Below are 21,308 nucleotides of genomic sequence, written 5' to 3' on the forward strand. Positions count from 1 at the left end.
GAAAAAAGAAAGGCTTTTTATATTACAGCCTTTCTTAGTTCTTTTTTTTTTTAATGATTCCTGGAATTAATTTTTTTAAAAAATTTTATTTATCTTTAGAGGGAAAGAGAAGGAGAGAGGGAAATATCAATGTATGGTTGCCTCTCATGCGTCCCCCACTGGGGACTGACCGGCAACCCAGGCATGTGCCCTGACTGGGAATCGAACCACAATCCTTTGGTTCGTAGGCTCGCGCTCAATCCACTGAGCTACACCATCCAGGGCAGCCTTTCTTATTTCTTGAATGCTTACATTATAACCCTTTGTAGTTCAAATTTTTATTTTTATTTTTTTAATTATTTTTTAAGATTTTATTTATAGAGAGAGGGGAAGGAGGGAGAAATACAGGAAGAGAAACATCAACGTGTGAGAGAAGCTTGCCTCTTGTACATTCCCAAGGGGGACCTGGCCTACAACCCAGGCATGTGCCCTGACCAGGAATTGAACCAGCGGCCTTTCAGTTTGCAGGCTGGCACTCAATCCACTAAGCCACACCAGCCAGGGCCAAATTTTTACATTATAGCCCTTTGTGTCTCTTGAATTTTGAAGTATCTATTTGAAGCTTATATTAAATATTACATAAATTTTATACACTCCCACAGGTATAAAATCTTGTTATTAATGCATTTTTTAAATTCCTTCCAGGCATAAAACTTTGGCTAAGAGAGGAGGGAGAAATGATGGGGAACAAGATAATTAAAGAAAAAAGGAGGAAGGAAAACAACTTGGAACAACAACAACAACAACAACAACAAAAACAAAACTCATTAATTCTAATTCAATCCCCTGGTTCCCTTTCTTTGCCTTTAGGCAGGCATCCATCTAATTCAGTGCTTACTACTAGAAAATCTGCCAGCAGCCACATGCAAATAAATCAGGTACACAGGTTATTCAACAAGCATATATGGTAAACTTTTATAGGAAGTCCTCATTAATTTGATAGACACCAAATTTACCAGGGTGAAGTTTACCTTTGTATGATCATAGAAAGGAAGGGTATGCTAAGTCAATTAATCACATATACAAGACTAAGGGAGGAGGGAGACTTAGCCCACTTAACAGGTTATTTTTAAAGAACTTCAGCCCTGCTTGGGGTGGCTCAGTGGATTGAGCACAGGACTGCAAATCAAAGGGTCGCTAGTTTGATTCCCACTCAGGGAACATGCCTGGCTTGCAGGCCAGGTCTCCATTAGGGGGGGTGTGAGAAGCAACCACCCATTGATATTTCTCTCCCTTTCTCCTTCCCTTCCCCTCTCTCTTAAAATAAATAAATAAAATCTTTAAAAACAAAACTTCAGCATAGTGGTTATAAGCAAATGAGCAGATTCTATTATTTACAGGTGTGCTTTTCAGAAGGCATGGGACCGGGAGTCCCCTGACAAGGATTTTGGGTCCATCTCCTCCACTAACTTGCTAGGAACTTTTGTCCTTTGTAATCGACTTTTTCTCTGTGCCTATTTTTTTTCACTTGCAAAGTGAATGTAATCCCAACCTCATCTACCTTAAAGAACCAGGGTGGGTTCAAATGGGATTATGGATGCAAGAACACATTATAAAATAAGCACAAAATGCAAAGCACTATTGTGGTTAATAAAATTAAAATAATGAAGTAGATCCACCAAGGCTTCTACATCTTAGCAGTTATATTAGCTGCATGCAGTGAAGAATCAGGAGGACTTAAAAAAACCCCTCATGATTCAACTATAGAAATAACAGTATTTATTTAGGCTAAATACTTCTATATTAAAATCAACTTCTGGATGAATCTAAGTTGAAATAAGTTAAAAGCGTTTTTAAAAGTGTGAAATATAAAATATGACCTCTCATTGAAGTCTTAAAGGCAATATAATACCATCTTTTGATAAAAGCTTAATCTAGTTAGTCAGGAAAGGTCAGTGTAAAATTCCTAGGAAGCTTCTGAATACTCCAGGCCAAGATCCCTTTGTATCTACTAAAAATGAAGAGATTTTCAATAGTTACGCATCCAAAAACCACCTCCCTTTGATACCTGCAATGTAAGTAAAATATTCAAGGGCAAGGAAAGCTTGTTCACTAACAAGACTGAAAAATCACATCAGTTAGCTGATTTAAAGTCACTTAAGGAATCTGGATTCATCTCTTACAAATTAAGTAATACTCTAGCAATAGTTTCTTTCTTAGATATAAAAATATATTTTTGCGCTGCCTGATGTGACCCAGTGGATTAAGCACCGGCCCGTGAACGGAAATGTTGTGGATCCAACTCCCAGTCAGGGCACACGCCTGAGTTCCAGGCCAGGTCCCCAGTTAGGGGCGTGTGAGAAGCAGCCAATCTATGTGATCTCTCACAAATTGATGTTTCTCTCCCTCTCTTTCTTCCTCCCTTCCCCTGTCTCTAATAATAAATAAATAAAATCTTTTAAAAATGTATTTTCTTCCTGTGCATTATTTTGTTCTTCAGTGAGAAATCATTGGAAGGTTGAGGAAGTGGAAGAACTCTTTCATCTCTAGTCAGGGTAGAAAAACATGCGAGGGAGGACCCAGCTCACGGCACGACTGAAGAAATGGCCATTACGCTTTCGGGGTTGCTTAAAGCTGTCAAATCCTTAAGTTCCCTATTCCCTGAAACAAGTTATTCATTATGATTGCTGGTACAGATTAATTTCAAGCTACATGTTAAGTAAAATATAAACTTATTTTTAAATTACAAATAAATACTGAAAATTTGGAAAACCAAAAACTCCACACATTTAAGTATTTTAATACATGCATTTAGTATTTTGATGTATTTCTTTTCTAGTCTTTTTTCCCCAGGTCATTTGTTTTAACCACAGCTATAATTATCATGTGTGTATGTGTGTGTGTGTGTGTGTGTGTGTGTTCTAAACCACTCTTCTCACTAACATATTTTTTCATGTGCTACAGTGTCATAAAATCCACTTCAGCTGCCTAACTTCTGTTTAAATTGAAAAATTCTATGTAACTATATTTTAATATTTTAATGCATGTTCACTGTGACTTTTGAGAGAAGTATACAAGTATCTGTGGTTAAATAAAACTAGTCTTGTGCCCTGGCTGGTACAGTTCAGTGGACTGAGCTTGGGCTGAGAACCAAAGGGTCGCCGGTTCAATTCCCAATCAGGGCACATGCCTGGGTTGAGGGCCAGGTCCCCAGTGGGGGGATGCTCAAGAGGCAACCACAGATTGATGTTTCCCTCTCTTTCTCCTTCCTTTCCCCTCTCTCTAAAAATAGCTGAATAAAATCTTAAAAAAAAACACAACAAACCTACTCTTGTGTCTGTTCTTCTCTGTAATAGCAGTAACTCACTGTAAAAACAAGCCTAGGACCGCCCTGGCTGGCGTAGCTCAGTGGATTGAGTGCGGGCTGGGAACCAAAGTGTCCCAGGTTCGATTCCCAGCCACGGTACATTCTTGGGTTGCAGGCCATAACCCCCAGCAACCGCACACTGATGTCCCTCCCTCCCTCTCTCTCTCTCTCTCCCTCCCTTCTCTCCCTAAAAATAAATAAAAATCTTTAAAAAAAAAAAAAAAAAACAAAAAAACAAGCCTAGGACCTAAATAAGTAAAGAGATAAACTGATCGACTTAAAACAACAAGGCTGAAGGATCTCCGATATTCATATAAGCCACTGACCCAGAGATACAGCTCATGGTCCTGCACAACCCAACCAGCTTTTCTGGGTGGATGAGGGGAGGAGAAGGAAGAGACATTGTTTCTAATATAGACACAAAACACTGAATTATGATGTAAATATAAAATATATCAAATACAAACATTAAAAACCATTTAAACTATACAACTAAAATATGTATCTATTTCAGAAACTAAAAACTGAGAATGCATGTTTTTGTACATTAAACCCAACCTACTTGGGAATTAAAATTCATTTCCTTTAAAATATTCTATAATTTCTTTTAAAGTTGGCTCTTTAATTGGAGGAGTCAATTGCCAGGGTGACTACTAAAATACCCTGTACGAAACAGCATGCCCAGGGACTATTTTAAGTTTCAAGATTTATTTATTCAGGTACTGGGCTAAATGATTTTGTGTGCATACTAAATATTTTTTACACACATTATCTCAATATCCTCATAGTAACCCCAAGTGTTATTATTAATGTTATTTCCATTTTTAAAATGAAATGTCAAGAGGCTAAGGAACTTGCCCTAGGTCCCAGGGGCCAAAGCAATGATGCTAAGCCAAACTGTCTGATTCCGAGGCCTGTGCCTGTTGGGCACACACTCTATGGCCTCTTCAGTTCCTCTCTGGTGTTCAGTATCCATCTGCTATTATCTTGGATAGAAAATACATGAAAGTATCCAGCAGAAGGATTTTGGTGAAGTAACCAAGAAGGCAACAGGAGAATAATAGAAGCAAACAAAACATGGTTAAGAGAGCAAGGAGAACCTTGCCCTACAATGAAAGGGCTTTTAAGACCAAAGTCCCTGCACATCAGTAAAGTTCACTGCCAACCCTTTTAGTCAGAAAAATACACAGGGAGCAAAGGAGGGTGGGTTTCCAAGCCACCCCGCTGCCAGACTTCCCACGATGGGAAGAGAATATACATCTTAGAGAAGCCTCTTCTAACCTACACAAGTACAGTATGGATCACTGTCAACATCAGCATCAACATCATTAGAAATAATAAAAGTCAAAAATTAAGGGAAAAGGCCAAGAAAAACTATTTCCATAGCTGTAGCTCCTAGAAAACTCTCCCACCCCTCCTAAGCTTCCTGGGGAAATTTAGGAAAGGAGAGGAAGACCACTCACCCAAGAGAGAAGTGCAGCTGCCCAGGTGGCATGGAGCGTCATCTTGGTGATAGCAGACCGTCACCCCAATACACCTGCAACCCAAGAGAAGAACAGTTAATGATATCACATACCCATGATGAAGGAGGAAGGGGAAACGGTTCCATTTATTGGTGGCTCTGAGTAAACCACTCTTCACTTGGCACTTAACCCTCACCACCAAGATGCCACGGGAACATTTAGACAGTGGAGAGTATACATCAAAATTAATATAAAACCTATTGCTTCAGAGCTGACAATAAAGAATCCTGCCCTTAATTCAATGTCCAAGAATTCCGCACAATTTTTCTGTCTCATAGAAAATACAGCTCACCTTCAACCCTGCTCTGTGGGACATGGTACCCTTAAAACAAAGAACAATCATGGTCTTCCAGGCAGACCTAGATTTCAAAGGTTGATTTCTGGCTATTTCTGCAGCTACTCAAACTCTACCTAACGGTAACAATCCAGTCCTTGGGAACCTCTCCAAATTCTGAATTTTTATATCTCCCACACAAATATCAGACATGGTTCAAGTGGGGGATTTGGTGAAGCCAAAGCCAAATCTGGCAAAGAGCCTGTAAGACATTTAATAAAAGATTAGATACTTATTCTGGTATTCTTACCCCCAATTTTCCTTTCCATTGGGAATTGGCCATTTACTTGCCAATCTACCCAAGAGACCACAGACTTTATGATTAAATATTCCCAAACTCCTCCTAGCACCTCCACAGTTCCCACGAATCTCCATGGGAGCAATCCCCACCCCCACCCCACCTCCTGCCATAGGCACTCAGTTTGTCACTGTTCTACCAGGAAGAGCAAGAGTGGTAAGCGCCACATCGCCTATAACTCTCCCACATACTAGCATCTCCAAGGCATGGGTTCTGTGAAACCAACATTTGCTAACATTTGCTGTGTGCCAAGTGTTGAGGATAAAAAAACGCCATTCTTGTCCATAAGGTGCTTACTGTTTAGCAGAGGAAAGGCATATATAAATATCTTAGCCGTTTCTGTGCAAGTGCACCCTATTTATCAACCAGTCAAACAAGTTATTTTCTTGCTCCTTATATGTGTTCAACCTGTGCTGGCAGCTAGATGACAGTATATAACAAAATTACCTGAAATGAGAGGCAATGACATGGTCCCTGCCTTTGAGGGGCTTATAGTAGGATGAGGAGTGAAATAAAACGTACATGAAGCATTAATTAATGTAAGGAAATAATTAAATGCTAAATATAGCTGAATGCTAATTATAATTGCTTCCTGACCCTGCAAAACCCAACATGATTCCATTTGTCATACCAATGTCACTCTTGGAAATGAGCCAATTCACCTGGGCTCTGGCAATAGCAGTGAAGTGGTTAAGGGAGCTCTCAGGGAAATGGAGCAGCTAAGGGGCCTATGTGTCCCCCAGTCCTGGATGATTTTCACCCAGGATGGCCTATTCACAGGCACAAACTGCCTAGCTCCCTGGGGCCAGGCAAAGATGAAAGCAGCTGGCTTCAATTACTGCACTGCAAAAAGGCTTTTCTGGTGGTTGGCCAGTCTAAAGTTAGAGGGACCATGCCTGGCCCTTGTGGTAAAGGTGACAATAGCCAAATGCTTGACTGAGGCTTCTTAAAAAAAAAAAAAAAAAAGTCTGAGCTATTCAGGAACAAGGGAAGTAGGCCTAGATCACCTCTGCCTCATCCCACCGCTGCCTCTAGACTTGCTTTCCTTTTGTTGAGGCCCGAAACTTCAGTCAGAAATTTTATTTGCAACCGGAGGTAGATCTTGCCCCTCTGAGAGATTCCACAGCTGTGCTGCTAAAAATGACCTGAGGTTTAACCAACCTCTTGCCTTCATCTCAGAGGCAAAACATACAGCCCTTATGCCGTCCCAGGGGAGTCCATCTAAAACTAGTTCCAGTGCTCCGGAAAACTGGTGTCCAGGCCAAATGCCTTCTTTCTGCTCCCCAGGCAGAGAAACGGGGGGAATCCAATGCTCAATAACAGGAGGAACTCCAGAAGGACCTTGTCAGCTTGCAGCCCCCAAAGGGGCACTTTGTCAGAGACAGGACACTGGAGTGAGAACTTCAGGACGGCCCGGCCAGTCACTCCTCTCAGGATAAATCAGGATAAAAAACGATTGAGCTGGTGGCACAGCTAGTCCTCAGCACTGGGACTATGGCTTTAAGCAGACCTTGGCTTGGAACAGGAGGGCTCCCAGCCAGAGCACCATCCTCCCCACCCACCCCCTGAAATCTGAGGCAGGCCCCACCCAGAAGACTGGGTGATGGTGATGGAAAAACAGATCCCTGCAATTGTAGCCTGGAACCATTTCACAGAAGGATCTCCTGAGATCCATCCCAAAGTGATCAGGCAACCCATCATCCCCAATCAAAAAACAAAAAGAAGAAAACTCCGAATGCAGATCTTCTGAGGACACCTTCAGAGTTCTCATCTACCTGGTTCTTTGCAAAGAAAAGCCCCAGAATCCAAAAGAGGCATCAGAGAGCTAATCAGGTGCTTCTCTTTCCTCTGGGCTCAAGAAGGAACCAACACACAGAAGTAGTTGCCTTATAAACTAAAGGCCTTGCATCTTCTCTACATTTTCAAAAATGACATAAACTCCTTCACCATCAGGACCAATTCCCACATTTACAGTAACCCCTCTGTATGTTTTCAGAAGATGTATCAGGATAAGTAAAAACACAAGAGACATACAGCCACCGGGCACGTACCTTCTCTGGGTCTTAAAGAGTTAAAACCCAGCTACAGTTTCCTACCACGGCTGAAGCTAATGCAAACCACCTGCTCTGATGCAAGGACCAGGACTGGGGGTCAGGTTGCTGAGCTCTGGGGTCTGCTCAGGAAAAGCTTCAGTTTTACGGGCTGCCCAAATGATAGGCCAAAGGCCAGAGGGTCTGAGTTGCAGCGGCTCTGCTCTCCTTACCCCGCCCCCCAGCCTGGGTGCCAGCTACTTTGGAGACTGCCTCTTAGCCACTGAACTGCCTGCCTGAACACCAGCCCTGCCTCAAGATAACACCAAAGTGACCTTTGGTCCCAGAGGACTGCAAAACTGTACTGGTCTCTCAAGCCATATCTCCACAGAACCTTCATTCTCTTCAGTGCTAGCTCCCACTCCCAGAATTTCAGGGCCCCAAGCCCACACAAACTCCCACTTCAAAGGGTCCTTCTCCAAGCCCCACCCCCACTCTGCCTCCAGGTTCCAAAGGCCCACAGGCTCACACCTCATAAGGGAAATGGCTAACCCATCTGTGCGCCCATGCTCAACGGCAAGGCTTACCACCACTTACTCTGACAGACTGCCTGCCTGCCTGCCTGCCTGCAGCCCTAAGAACTCCACGCTCTGTACACCTTTCCATAAAAGATCCTCCCCACCATCTGAGAAACCCTTGCATCTAAAGAGTAAACATCGTGAGCATGGGACTCCTCTGACTCTGGGAGGGACAGGTCAGGAGGCCCAGGCAATCAGGCACTCACCCCACACCTTGTAGTTTACCCCAGAGAGGCCCAGCAAAACCCAAACTATGTGGCCATAGGCTAACTTGTATAAAGAACAGAATAGGAAATATCTTGCTGGTGCATACCCTGGCTGGGAGGCGGTAACAGGCCCAAGGACCAGCAGCTGCAACAGAAGCCAAGGGGGGAAAAAACAATCCTTTCAACTCTTGAGGAGTCCTGAGTAGGCTGTCTCATCCAAGTTCAAAGGGCTTCTCTGCACTCCTGAGGTTGGGGCAAACCAGCCTGCTCTGGGCTCGGGGCTCCCCTTCTTCACAGACCAGCCCCTATGAGTAGCCCAGAATTTGGCCCAGAGCTCCAAAGCCCTGGCAAAGAAGTAGGGAGGGATTGCAAGAAACAACCAAGATTTCCCTGGCTTCTTCAAAAGTGGTTTACTGATACCTGCCCCTTACCCCCATGCCCTGTAGGGCCCAGATCAGAGGGATGTGGGCAAAGGGGTTGCATTCAAACTAGGCCTGGCGCCTACTGCCGTATACTGCACACATGCATGCCTGCACACACCCGCACCCCCTCCAGCAGTTCATCGGCATCTGCCCCCACAGCTACATTCACACACCCTGGTCTCTACCAGCTGAAAAATGAACCTTTTTCACTCCCCACCACTACATATACACCAGGCCTCACTAGGAATGGAGACGCTCCCCTGAGCTGTCTCTACAGCGCGGCGTGCAGGCACACACGCTTTCCCCCACTCTGAACAAAAACGCGCTGACATCTACGAGGGGAAAGAAAGCAACCCTTTGCTCTGAAAGGCGCCAACTCCCGGATGTTGGCAAGCTCGGCTCCAAGCCCCTGTTTCTGAGTGTTTACTTGCTCGCCCTCTTCTTTCCCTCCCCTTTAAGGATGGCGCAGGAAAGAGAGGTGAGGGGGGAGCCTCCACCGCACCCCCTCGTCCATGACTGAACAAAAAAACCCCCGAGAAAGAGTGAGAAAGTCTCAGTGCAGGAGGGCCTTACCAGATTCCTAAAGCCAAACGTATTTACAGGTTTTAATCCGCCATTAGCATTTAAATCTTGAAATGAGAGGAGGAAGGGGGGGCTAGTGGAAAGTAACCCCACACACAAAAGAAAAGTTGTTGGTTTTCTTCTCAGTCAGCCTGGCAGGAGCGATCTTCCTGGCTGACAGCCAGAAGTGCGTCACAGCCAGGAGTCTGCTTTCTTTAAAGGCACAGCAAGCTTCCGTGATCTGGGAGCCCCATCTGGGAGCCTCAGAGAAGCAGGGAACTCTCAGCAAGGGGGGAGGGGTGCACTGGAGAGGAGGGGCAGTGAAGGCTTGGCCCACAAACAAGAGAATAGGACGCATGGGGAGGCACCAGCCAGCAGACAACACTGAACTGCAACAGGGGCAAAAGCCAAAGCAAACTGTGGCATAAACACACAAAACACACTCACAGTGGCCTGCCTGACAAACCTGGTATCACCCGGACACTCCCCCTTCGCTCTCTTAAGACTGCAGTGACAGCCTGTCCATCTTTTTGGCCAGCGACGACGGAAGGGCAGGCCACAAGCTGCCCTAAAGATTAGATCAGCCCCTGCCTGGCGGCAAGCTGGGCAGAGAGGAAGACCCGGGAACAGAGGCTTTGGAGAACCAGCCAGATGTAGGCCCTTTTAAATGGGGGCAGCTTCCTGCTGGCTCCTGGGCGGGCCATGTCTTTAAGCACATACAGGCCGCTCTCGCACAAAGCGCCTGCCTCCGTCTGTGGGTACTGCCTACCCTGGGACAATGGCCGTCCCCAAGCCCCTTCCTGGAGGGACTCTCTCCAGCCCATACCTTCTGTGTGGCAAGGCCAGGATGCTACTGCACTCCTCCCCCTCGGCCACCCAAACAAGAAGCCCAAGAGGATTGTGCGCCTGGAGTGCAGGCCTGTGTTGTCCTGTCTGGGTGGCTGCGTGCTATTGTCGACTATGGAATGGCCACCAAAATCCCAGCTGTGTTGCCAGAACCTAACCCCCTGTTCCCCTGAGCATTTGCGGGGAGGGGCTGAGGGGCCAACGCACGGGACCTAGTAAGGCAGGCACTGGATGGAGCACCTTAACAGACACAGGCACAGGGACCCACTGGCAGAACCTATAGGCTCTGCCTCTCCTACATGGCCAAAAAGGAAAAGATGGCCGACTCTAAAAAACCACAGCGTTCCCACCCACTGAACAATGACCAACCCTCACCAAGACGACGAAAGAAACCCACCAGTTAGCAGAACACCCTCATCTTCCCTTCACTTGCACCACAAACATGTATTAAGCACCTACTATGTGCAAGGTGTTGCTATCAGACACTGTAGGGAGAATACAAAGATGAATTAAGCCCAGCATCTACACTGAGATAGATTATAATTCCACAGGAGATAAGAAATATGATATGAAAATTATATTTGAGGCCCTGGCTGGTGTAGCTCAGTGGATTGAGCACGGGCTATGAAATGTAAGGGTCGCCAGTTCAATTCCCGGTCAGGGCACATGCCTGGGTTGCAGGCCAGGTCCCCAGTACGGGAGCGTGTGCAAGGCAACCACACATTGATGTTTCTCTCCCTCTCTTTCTCCTTCTCTTCCCCTGTCTCTCAAAATGAATAAATAGCCCTGGCTGGCGTAGCTCAGTGAATTGAGTGTGGGCTGCAAACCAAAGTGTCGCAGGTTCGATTCCCAGTCAGGGTACATGCCTGGGTTGCAGGCCATGACCCCCAGCAACTGCACAGTGATGTTTCTCTATCTCCCTCCTTTCCCTCTCTAAAAAAATAAATAAAATATTTTTAAAAGAGTATAAAAAATGAATAAAATCTTTAAAAAATCATATTTGAAGACAGTATATTCTAACTCCCACACACAAAAAAATCTAACTAATTGAGAGTAGGAAAGGACTAAGAAAACAAAGTGATATTTTCATCTGGATCTTAAAATCCTACCCATAGGTAGGATTTCCCCAGATGAAAATGGAGAGAACAGTGGAGTGGAAAAGAAGGACAAGCAGAGAGGAGGTATGGAAGAAGTAAGGAAACAAATCTGAACGTGAGTTGGAGAATCTTGAACTTTAAGCCGAGAAATCAAATATAGATGTGAATGTTTATTTTGTTGTTTTTAACACAGAAATGCGGTACGATGAAAACTGTACTTTAAGAAACTGTTCTGGTATATATAAATGAATGAGACTAGCACCAGGGAGGCAGGTCAGAAAGCTGCCACAAGAGACAGAAGCCGGGTAATGAGGACATGAAGGAGAGTGAGGCAAGAGGGAACGGAAAGCAGGGGAATGAGAGACACCCCGATGACAATGGACAGAGGGAACGGAGAGAGGGAGCGATAGGAAGCAGAGGGAGAAAGTGTGAAGGAGGGAAGGCGTGAGCAATGGCCAGGACAAAAAGACCACATATAGGATAAAATTAAATTAAGTGGGGAGATGATACAGATTATGTTAGAACAGAAAAAACATGTATAATAAACAGCAGCTTATGCTTACTGAGTGCATACTATGTGCTAGGTACTCTTCTACTGGTCTAGTGTGTGAAGTCATTAATCTGAAGGACACCCTTAGTGAGGTAGGCACTATTGTCATTGGACTTTATAGATGAAGATACCGAGCCAGAGATGAAACAACTGCCCAAGAGCACAGAGCTAGTGAACGGCAGAACTCTATACCATTTGCTATATGACACTGGCAAGTAACCTCTGAGCCTCAGCATCTGTTTGTAAAAGAAGGATAAAGATATCTATTTTATAAGGGTGTGAGAAGGATAAATTCAACAGCATCTATAAGGTGACCAACATGGGCTAGTACATCAGGCACAAGGAGGTGCTCAGCAAAAGTTAATTTCCTATTTTGGCATTTTGGTACCTTGTCACCAAGGTGTCCAAGCAGAAGTTGGCTCACCCTTTGTGGAGGAAGACAGTGGGGGTGCTCCTCCCTGGAGCAGAAGTTTGGACCCATGTGGAGCAGGAGATTAAATCCTCAGGATGCTTACTTTCCTTCCATTAGTCTGCCTCTCTGGACTTTACTTAAGGTCCAGCTCAAATTTCAACTTCTCAAATATTTCTTAACAGGTAACAGTGTCTATCTATCTTGAGGAAGGGTTAGATTGTGTGGGACTTTCTACACTATATGCTGCTTTTATATTTGAATTTACATTCAATAACCATGTGTTACACACTGATAATCAAAAAGATATGTGTACATTATGCATTTGGCACTTGTACTGCCTTAACTGTATATGCACGGAAGTCTTGTCTTCACATCTGGAGTGTAAATTCCGCAAGGGCATAACTAGTTCCATCTCTCTAAGATCCACGCCCCCCCACCCCTCCCCCCTTAGTACCTAGCATACTGGGCCTCCTTGAGTCTGTTCTACTGAACTACATCTGGATGGCAGGTTTCCAAATTCAATTTTCTGCCCACAGAGGACTGGTGAGTGGTGGGGGTACTGTGGGGGTACTGATGAGTGGGGGGTGGGGGTGGGGGGAACAAGGCCCAAGGCCCACTGCTGCAGAGACCGAGAATGGCCTCATTTCTTCCCCCAGACCCTGTAGCTTACTCCCACAGCACCATCACCTGCAGTTGCTGTAGGTGAAAAGGGGAGTTCTTGTTCAAAGAAGCACGATAAAAGCAAAGCCAAGGCAAAAAGAAAAACCAAAGCATTTATGGAAAAGCAAAGTGGTAAACATAATTTAATGACTGACATAATCAACATTCCAGAAACTGTATGACATAAAAACAGGAGGCAGGCCTGCTAAAATCTTCCTGGCTTCCTCTGACACTGAGTCAGCCCTAAAGTCCCCTAACACATGAAAGAATTGATACTGTTATCTCAGAAGAATACAAGAGGTGCCCCCCCCCACAAATCCCCTTTGGCTCTAAACTCAAGGCAACAGACTCTCGCTGTGGAGCCTCAGAGGGGCTGAACTCTCCTATGGAACCTCTCCACCAAAACTGCCAAGCTTCTGGGCCTTCTCTTCAGGACAGCCTAAGGAACCTGGCCAGTTTCTCCAGCTTCTCCCTCCCCCACCACTGTGCAGCCAACCACGCCCCTCCCGTGGCAGGCAGCAGCAGAACTTCCCCACCCCTCCTCCCGCTCCTCCCAGCCTAGCCAGGCAAGCAGGCAGTCCACAGGGCTCTTGCCTGATTCCACGGCCTTTGCTCATTGTCCCTCGAAAGACTGGGATAGGAATGGTAAAATCATTTTTTAAAAGAAAGGGGATGGGGGGAAGGCGATGGAGAGGGAGACCAGGGAAAGAGGGTAGCAAGGAAGGAAGAAAAGGAAAATGGCAAATGACTAAAAATTCCAAATAGCATTCAGATAGTAGTTGGAAGGAGTTGGTTATATGTGTGGAGCACAGAGTGTTTCAAAGGATCTGGGAGTATTACATCTCCTGAAGCGAGTGTTGGTACATGAGTATTATTCTTGTTTAAAATGTAAGTGTTAGTTTTTGATGTACATTACTATTTTTTAAAGTTTAAATAGAAGACAGAGAGTCCTGGCCAGGTCGTCCCATACACCAAAAAGGCTGTGGGTTCAATTCCCATTGAGGCACATACAGACAGCAGCCAACTGATGTTTCTCTCTCACATCCATGTTTCTCTCTCTCTCTCTCCCCCACCTTCCTCTCTCTCTCTCTCTAAAATCAATAAACGTATCCTCCGGTTAGGAGGACGGGAAGGGGAAGGGGAAAGCAGAAGAGAGCGGAGAGGAGAGGAGAGGGGAGGGGAGGGAGGGGAGGGAAGAAACAATGGCTTCTTTTTAAAAAATTTTATGGAAAACTGAGAGACCAATTCCCTTGAGATGGCCCCAGAATGGGGCAGTTCTAACAAAATAATTTGCTTGGCATTCAAGGCCCTCCATGACTTGATCTCAGTTTCACCTTCTGGAGTCATTTATGCCCCTACCAAACCCACCTGCCAGAATGGGCTTCTCACTGTCCTCTCAGGTCCTTCTGAACCTGCTCCCCCAGCCTATGTATGAGGCTGGAAGGGAAGCTTTTGCTGTAGGAAGCCGTACTAGGGCCCAATGAGAGCTCTCTCTCAGTTCCTACAGACCTCTCCCAGAAAGACAGCAGGAAAAAACCCTCTTTTGGATCCAATGCCTTATGTAATACTTTGATGTCTTTCCTCTGCCATTTGATGTCCTAGCATAACAAATACCTAAAGACTATCAATCAACCTGGCTGGTGTGGCTCAGTGGGTTGACAGCTGGCCTGCAAACCAAAAGGTTGCCAGTTTGATTTCCTGTGAGGGCACATGCCTGGGTTGTGGGCCAGGTCCCCAGTTGGGGACATGCAAGTGCACATTGATGTTTCTCTCCCTTTCTTTCTCCTGCTCTTCCCCCTCACTAAAAAATAAATTAAAATCTTTTAAAAAGTAAATAAATACCTGAAGACTATCATTACTGTGGTTGTTACTGTTGTAATAGCTAACATTTAGTGAGCATTTAGTACACACCAGTTACTAAACACTTGCTTTATTTTATTTAACCCTCACAATAACCTAAATATTCAGTTATCCCTATTTTACAGGAAAGAAAACTGAGAATTAGAAAGATTAAACAACTTGCCTAAGGTCACACAGCTAATAAGAGTTGAAGACAAAATCTGAGCCCCACTGGGTCTGTCTTCTCACACGGTCCTGTCATCCAATCCTGGGGATGATCTCTAAGGTAGGTTTCATTTCTGCTTTAAAGATGAGGACATCTGAGGCTCAGGAATTAAAAGAGACTTAGTCACATAAGTAGTGAGTTGTCTGTCTGGTCTTTACTGCTCCTAAAAAAAAATCACTGAATGAATAAATAAAAAAACTAGTACATTCCTGGTGGCTCAAAGAAGACTTGTACCTCTCTCTACCTCCTCATAAAAATCAACTTTTTAACCAAAATGACTAAACAGTTCTAATTTCAAAGGTAACCACTAAGAATTTTTTCTGAAAACTCAAGCACTTTACAAACATTTAAAGACCAAAATGCCTCTTGAAGCAGCGAGCAGGGACAGTTTTCTACTGAGCAAAGATGTTGAAGAACACATCTCAAAGGTGAGAAGCCATGGAGAAAGAAGGCTGCAGGAAACACCGTTGGCTGGAGAGAAGGACTGCTATTTCAGAACCCTAACCTGAAGCTTATTTACCAGGCCACGTTCTCCCTCTCAAGAGGGTAGTGACTGAATAATGAGGCCGTGTTGGTGTGCCTGTAACTTCCTGGGGAGAAAAGCAGAGGGCAAATAAAAGCCCAGAGAGGATTCATTATAAAAGCCAAGAAGCCTTATTCAATTCTCCCTCAAGAAGGTCTTTCTACAAAACACCTAAGAACCAGTTCACCCTGTTTCATTGTCACAGAGGAATAAATGACTGTCCCCACAAGCAACATATCTAGCACAATGTCTGCTCACAAACACAAAACTGATGATGACAAAAGTGAAACAAACTGAAGGCAAAACAATTTAATGCAAAGATTTGCAGCTCTTAGCCTAGCTAGTGGTAGAGAATGCATTTGGATTGAGTGTTGATAGCCCTTGGAAGTACGTTCTGGATCCCCTGACCCCTTACTAAATTTGTGGCTTTAAGCAAGTCACCTGCCCTAGCTTGGGTAGTCTAATAAAATAAGGGTATTGGGCTAGATAATATCTCAAGTACCTCCCACAATTCCCCATGATTCTTTTCACCTCCCCAAATTCCCATGATTCTTTCTCCAGGACATGTATTTGGGGAATTTGTATTGCCGACAAAAACAAAAATCTTGCAATAAAACAAATTTCCTCAGAATCCAGTCAAAGCTTCACCAGTTAGGGCTTCCTTTACAAAAAACAAACAAACAAACAAACAAACAAACAAACAAAAACAGCATCACCTAGAAACAGTTACTCTCTGCTGGGTCTCTTCCTCAAAGCAAGGCACATGTGGGTGCTTCATTAATCCTGATGAAAGGAGGAGGTTCTTGGAAACTGGTAATACCAATGTGCATGGGGTGCAGTGAAAGGTGGTTGGTACTATACTCAGGGCATTTACAGGGTTTCATAAACAAAAGCCAATGACAAAGTGCAATTTATACCTACACTGATCTAAAAAGCCTGAAGAAAAGCAGCTTTCTGTACCCTGTCAACAAATCACTGAATCTCAAAGTTTGATAGAGACCTTAATGACCATGTAATCCCACCCCGCATCAATGCTGGAATACACATGACAACTTCACTGAAAATTTATCTCCTACCTGATATGAAAATTTTACAACTTTGTAGGCCTGAATAAGGTCTACTGATTTGAGACAACTTGTGATTTCAGAGCATAAGAACAGAGAACAGGGATTCTGCTCCAGATCTGGTTTGTTTCAAATAGACTTTAAGTACAAAACTCAGATGACATCTCTCTTCTCCCAGTCCTTTCTCTCCTCCCCCTTACTTTACCTTCCATGTCTCCACCTCCTACACACCACTGAGGCCCATGTGTTTCTGGTTCCAAATTCACTTCTTCTACCACACCAGGATGCTTTTAACCAGTGATAGAAATGAACAAACACAAATATTAATAGGGGTTAGGTTTCTAAATAGGATGCTAGATTGACTCAAGAAGGAAACTTGTCAATATGTTACTAATAAGAAAAATAAACTCGAATGGTGTCTAACACGCCCATGATAAAACAAAATAAAAACCTTAACATTTGAATACACTTCAAGAATTTAAGGAAAGCTATGTCTCAGGCCTCAATTAATTGCCTCCGCCCCCCCCCCAACAAAGAACCCTAAGAGTGACCATGTCTATTCCAATTTTATGGACTAGGAACTCAAGTCACAGAAAGAAGACCTGCCTCAAGGTCAACCATCAAGGCTGCAGAGCCAGAACTCAAGCCTTCTAAATCCAGTGCTCTCTCCAGCACACCTCAGCCATATCCTATACCTTTCTTATCAGTGTAGTTCTTTGTGTACAAAGCACTTATGCATTCCCCAGGCTCCCTGTCATACCTAACAAAATAAGAAGGACAAGTGTTTTCTCTGTTTTTAAAGATGCCAAGTAATTTGAACAGCACTAGATAAAATAACATCCCATGTATCTGGCATTACTGAGAAGTACAAAATTCCTCACAAGCAATATTCCTAAAAACTGCAATCTCCCCCTTTAGGACTAAACATTTATTTGTTTGTTTGTTTGTTTGTTTGTTTGTTTTTAAATATCTATTTGCAATACAAATTCCCCAAATACATGTTACCCTGTATTTGAAATTAATAAAATTTAATCAGGGACATTCAACTATAAACATGAAATAAACACCTATAGATAGTGTGTTGGGGACTCAAAAATGAATTAGACAGTCTTACTCTCCTGTGGAGAACAAACATACCTATAAGTCACCTCAGTACGAGGCCAAAGAACACAAACTTGGGTAGTGCTGAAAGGAAGGTGAGAGAACGTTGAAAAGCCTAGTGGAAACCAGCGGCGACTTAAGAGCAATGGGAGGCACTGAAGTTCCCTAAGCAGGAGAATGGCATACTGGTGCGTGCTTTTTGAAAAGATGAGTTGGCACAACACTGGGTCCAGAGGTAGAACACAGAGCTAAGTAACAATTATAGTGGCAGAGATAAAACTGCTACTTCCAGGGCAGGGGCAGCAGGAAGTAAAAAGAAAGGTACATTTGAAAGGCATTGTGGAGGTAGACTCACAGCTCTTAGGATGTGGATGTATGGGAAAGGTGGAGAGTGGAAAACTTCTAGAATTCTTGCTTTGGTCAAAAGTCTTCAGAAAGGGAACACAGAGCTACTGCTTTTGAGGAGCTGTGAAGGACTGATTAACTCAGGATGGGATGAAGAGGAAAGCTTTACCAAGGAAGTAACATTTAAACTGAGTACGTAAGCTTGAGGAAGATAAGTGGGGTTTCACCAAAAAAGTAAAAAAAAGAGTATTCTAGGTGTGGAGAACAGCACATCAAAGACAGAGCTAATTACACTTGAGCTCTGGCACGCAGTTTTAGGAAGGTGTAGCAGATGGTGAGGATAAGCAGTACTCAATTCTGAGGCACTTGCATCATGCTAAGGAATTCAGACTTATCCTGTAGGTGATGGGAAACAAGGTTTCTAAAGGGAGGGAGTACAGGGGAGTAACAGATCAGATCAACTCGTATGTCCCAGTCTGTACGAAGTTCAGGCTGGAACGGAAGAAACATGAGGAACACTATATAGCATAATGGCAAAGAACATGGGGTCTGGAGTCAGACTGCTCAATTAAAACCTTGTTTCTTTAGCTTACTAGCTGTGTAACCTTGGGCGAGTTGCTTAACCTCTGTGTTCCCAGTTTCCCCATTGGTAAAATGGGAATAATAATAATACTTTCTCAGAGAGTCGTTATAAGGAATCAACAAAATTAGGTGTTTATAAGATGTAAGCATAATACCTGGTACAGAGATAAATGCTAGCTGCTATTATAAGTTAAAAGTACACTAGCAGAAAGTTATATCCACATATCGTCTAGAGTTTTCCATGTTCTTCCGTCTATGAGAAGCTTTCTTGTCCTACCTCTTCACCTAATTAGTTCTAATTTATTCTTCATATCTCAGCTCAAATGCTACCTCCTCATGTAAACTCTCCTACCACCTAGATTAGGGCAGGTTCCTACTGTGCATAGCACCCTATTCCTTTCCTTCATAGCACTCGTTTCTTACACCTTTTTGTATCTCTTAATTTTTTTCCTACTACCATATATTCCATGAAATCATGGTTTGAGAACTCACCATGGAATTATTTTTTTAAATTAATTTTAGAGAGAGAAAGGAAAGGAGAGAAGAGGGAAAGAGGAAGAGAGAGAGAGAGAGAGAAAGACAGATAGACATCAATTTGTTGTTCCATTTATTTATGCATTCACTGGCTGTTTTTTGTACGTACCCTGATCAGATATTGAACCCACAACCTTGGCACATCGGGACGACGCTCTAACCAACTGAGCTACCTGGCCAGGGCCAACACTGAGCTCTCAGAATTCAGGACAATGCTTGGCACATAGGGGGTATTTGATAAATATTTTTGAATAAATGAAAGGTTACAAGTTGTATTTTAAAAGTGATCCCTCTTCATCCTGGCCAGGTAGCTCAGTTGGTTAGAGTGCTGGCTCCATACGCCAAGATTGCAGGTTTAATCCCCAGTCAGGGCACATATATGAAGCAACCAATGAATGCATAAATAAGTGGAACAACAAATTGATGATTCTTCCTCTAAAAATCAACAAATTAAAAAAAAAACTTTTAAAGGGAACCCTCTTCAGATACAATCTCTAAATAGAACCCAGGATACAGATATAAGCAGATGGTCTGAAGTAAAGGATGTTTGGAGCTCTGTCCACCTGGTTCCTGAGTCAGTGCTGTAGTTCTACAAAGCTTTGCAGAATGCAGTATGAAACCACTGTTTGTTCCAAGCAAGTTGTGATACATGTCTCAAGTAAGGCAGTGATAAAAAAAGAGGAAGCACTGGCTTTGAGACTTACTTGTGGCAGGCCCTGATAATCAATTGTAAGAGAAGAATGAGAAAAGGAAAATTCTAGAAGTACTTCTAAATTTCCTAGCTTGAGTGAATGAGTAGATGAACTTGTGTGCAAAAGCAATAACCTCATTCTTTGAATACTAGTAACAACCCTATCAAGCAAGTGCTATTAATACCACCTTTTATACAAGTTTTAAGATGGTGACCTGTCCAAGATTGTGAGTGTAACAAGTGACAGAATTAAGACTGAAATCTAGGTCTTTTTCAGTCCAAAGTCCATAGTCTAAACCATCATGCTATATGGTAGGCAGTTTAAGAATTTGGTTTTAGACATGAGGTATCTTACTGGATATACAATTAGGAAAACCCAGTAACTGGTGAAAAATGACTTGGAACTGGAGATATAAATTTGGGTCACATTTGGAACAGTGTGACTATAATCAGAAGAGGGCCTATGGTAGGATCATGCTTGTTTATTAGGCCTATAAAGAGGTGGTGTAGTCATCTGCTGTTGAAATTTCATTAACTTCTGCCTTGCACAGCTCCAGGGTACACCCAGCATTAAGAGGGGAAGAAATCAGGATGTGAGGGCGATCTGGCTGTGACATCTATCACCCCACTGATTGCCAGGGTTGATTCTGCTGATCTGGCTGGCTAGGCGGGTGTCCCCTTCCTCCCTCACAGATCCCTGTGTGTCCCTACCGAAGCTGTGTGCTGGCTTGACGAGGATGACCCTTCCAACTAGTGCAGAGGGACAGTCTTCGGTCAAGGGTATACAAGTAAGCTGTGCTCCCCTGCCAGAACCTCCAAACAAGCTCTCAAGTGAGAAAGAAATCAAAAGAAATACCAGATGCCTGGGAATTCCTTTCAAGTCCTTTATATTATTTTCCTTTTGGGAAAATTTGATGGAAAGCCAATGACACATCAATGTTAACAGGGAAAAAAAGGAGTCAATACAAGTGGGTTAAGAGAATGGGTTTGGGGATCAAACTTAATTTTCTAACCTTACTTCAAATTCACATCATTTCATGCTTGGAATTCTACCTGCCTCACAAAAAAAAAGACAAGCATTTGTGGATAGCTTTTTACCACTGACAACGCCTCCCATCTACAAAGTATTTCACATGATGTTCACAACAACTCTGCAAGCAGATATTGTTTTCATTTTATCAAAGAGGAATGAAGTTCTGAAAAGTACCTTGCTTTAAGGCACAGGTGGCAAACACAAGGCCCAAGGGCTGAATCGGCCCTCCACCTTGTTTTGTCTGGCCCAGCACCTTGTTTCTACCCAGTGGCAGCACCGAGCTCTCATGTAACTGTTAAGGAGTAGTTACATTTATAGAGTCCTACAATTACATTCGGCCCTTTGAAAACAACTGCGAGGCTGATGTGGCCCCTGGTGAAAATGAGTTTGACACCCTTGCTTTAAAGTCACACAATGAAAAGCAACAGGACTGTGATGCAACTCCAATCTGGCTCCAAAGCTAGAGCTCTTTCTAGTAGACTCACCCAACATAACCATGAGCCACCC

The 21,308-nt window shown here is 43.6% G+C and overlaps 1 protein-coding gene across 4 annotated transcripts in view; it reads right to left on the bottom strand.

Annotated features, from left to right (window-relative positions):
- Nucleotides 1–21,308, bottom strand: part of NUMA1 (nuclear mitotic apparatus protein 1) — a 75,596-nt gene that overhangs the window by 27,073 nt on the left and 27,215 nt on the right. For 2 of the 4 annotated variants that reach the window (XM_045818342.1, XM_045818343.1), the window contains exon 2: nt 4,810–4,883. In XM_045818342.1, the coding sequence (XP_045674298.1) occupies nt 4,810–4,851 (42 nt within the window). In that variant the 5' untranslated portion in view covers nt 4,852–4,883. Of the gene's footprint in view, nt 1–4,809; nt 4,884–9,310; nt 9,508–9,764; nt 9,784–21,308 lie in introns of those variants that run through there. The other 2 variants (XM_045818344.1, XM_045818341.1) reach the window with 2 other exon arrangements.

This window comes from Phyllostomus hastatus, unplaced genomic scaffold (genome assembly GCF_019186645.2).
Source record: "Phyllostomus hastatus isolate PE091 unplaced genomic scaffold, TTU_PhHast_1.1 phas_scaffold_317, whole genome shotgun sequence".
Lineage (NCBI taxonomy): Eukaryota > Metazoa > Chordata > Mammalia > Chiroptera > Phyllostomidae > Phyllostomus > Phyllostomus hastatus.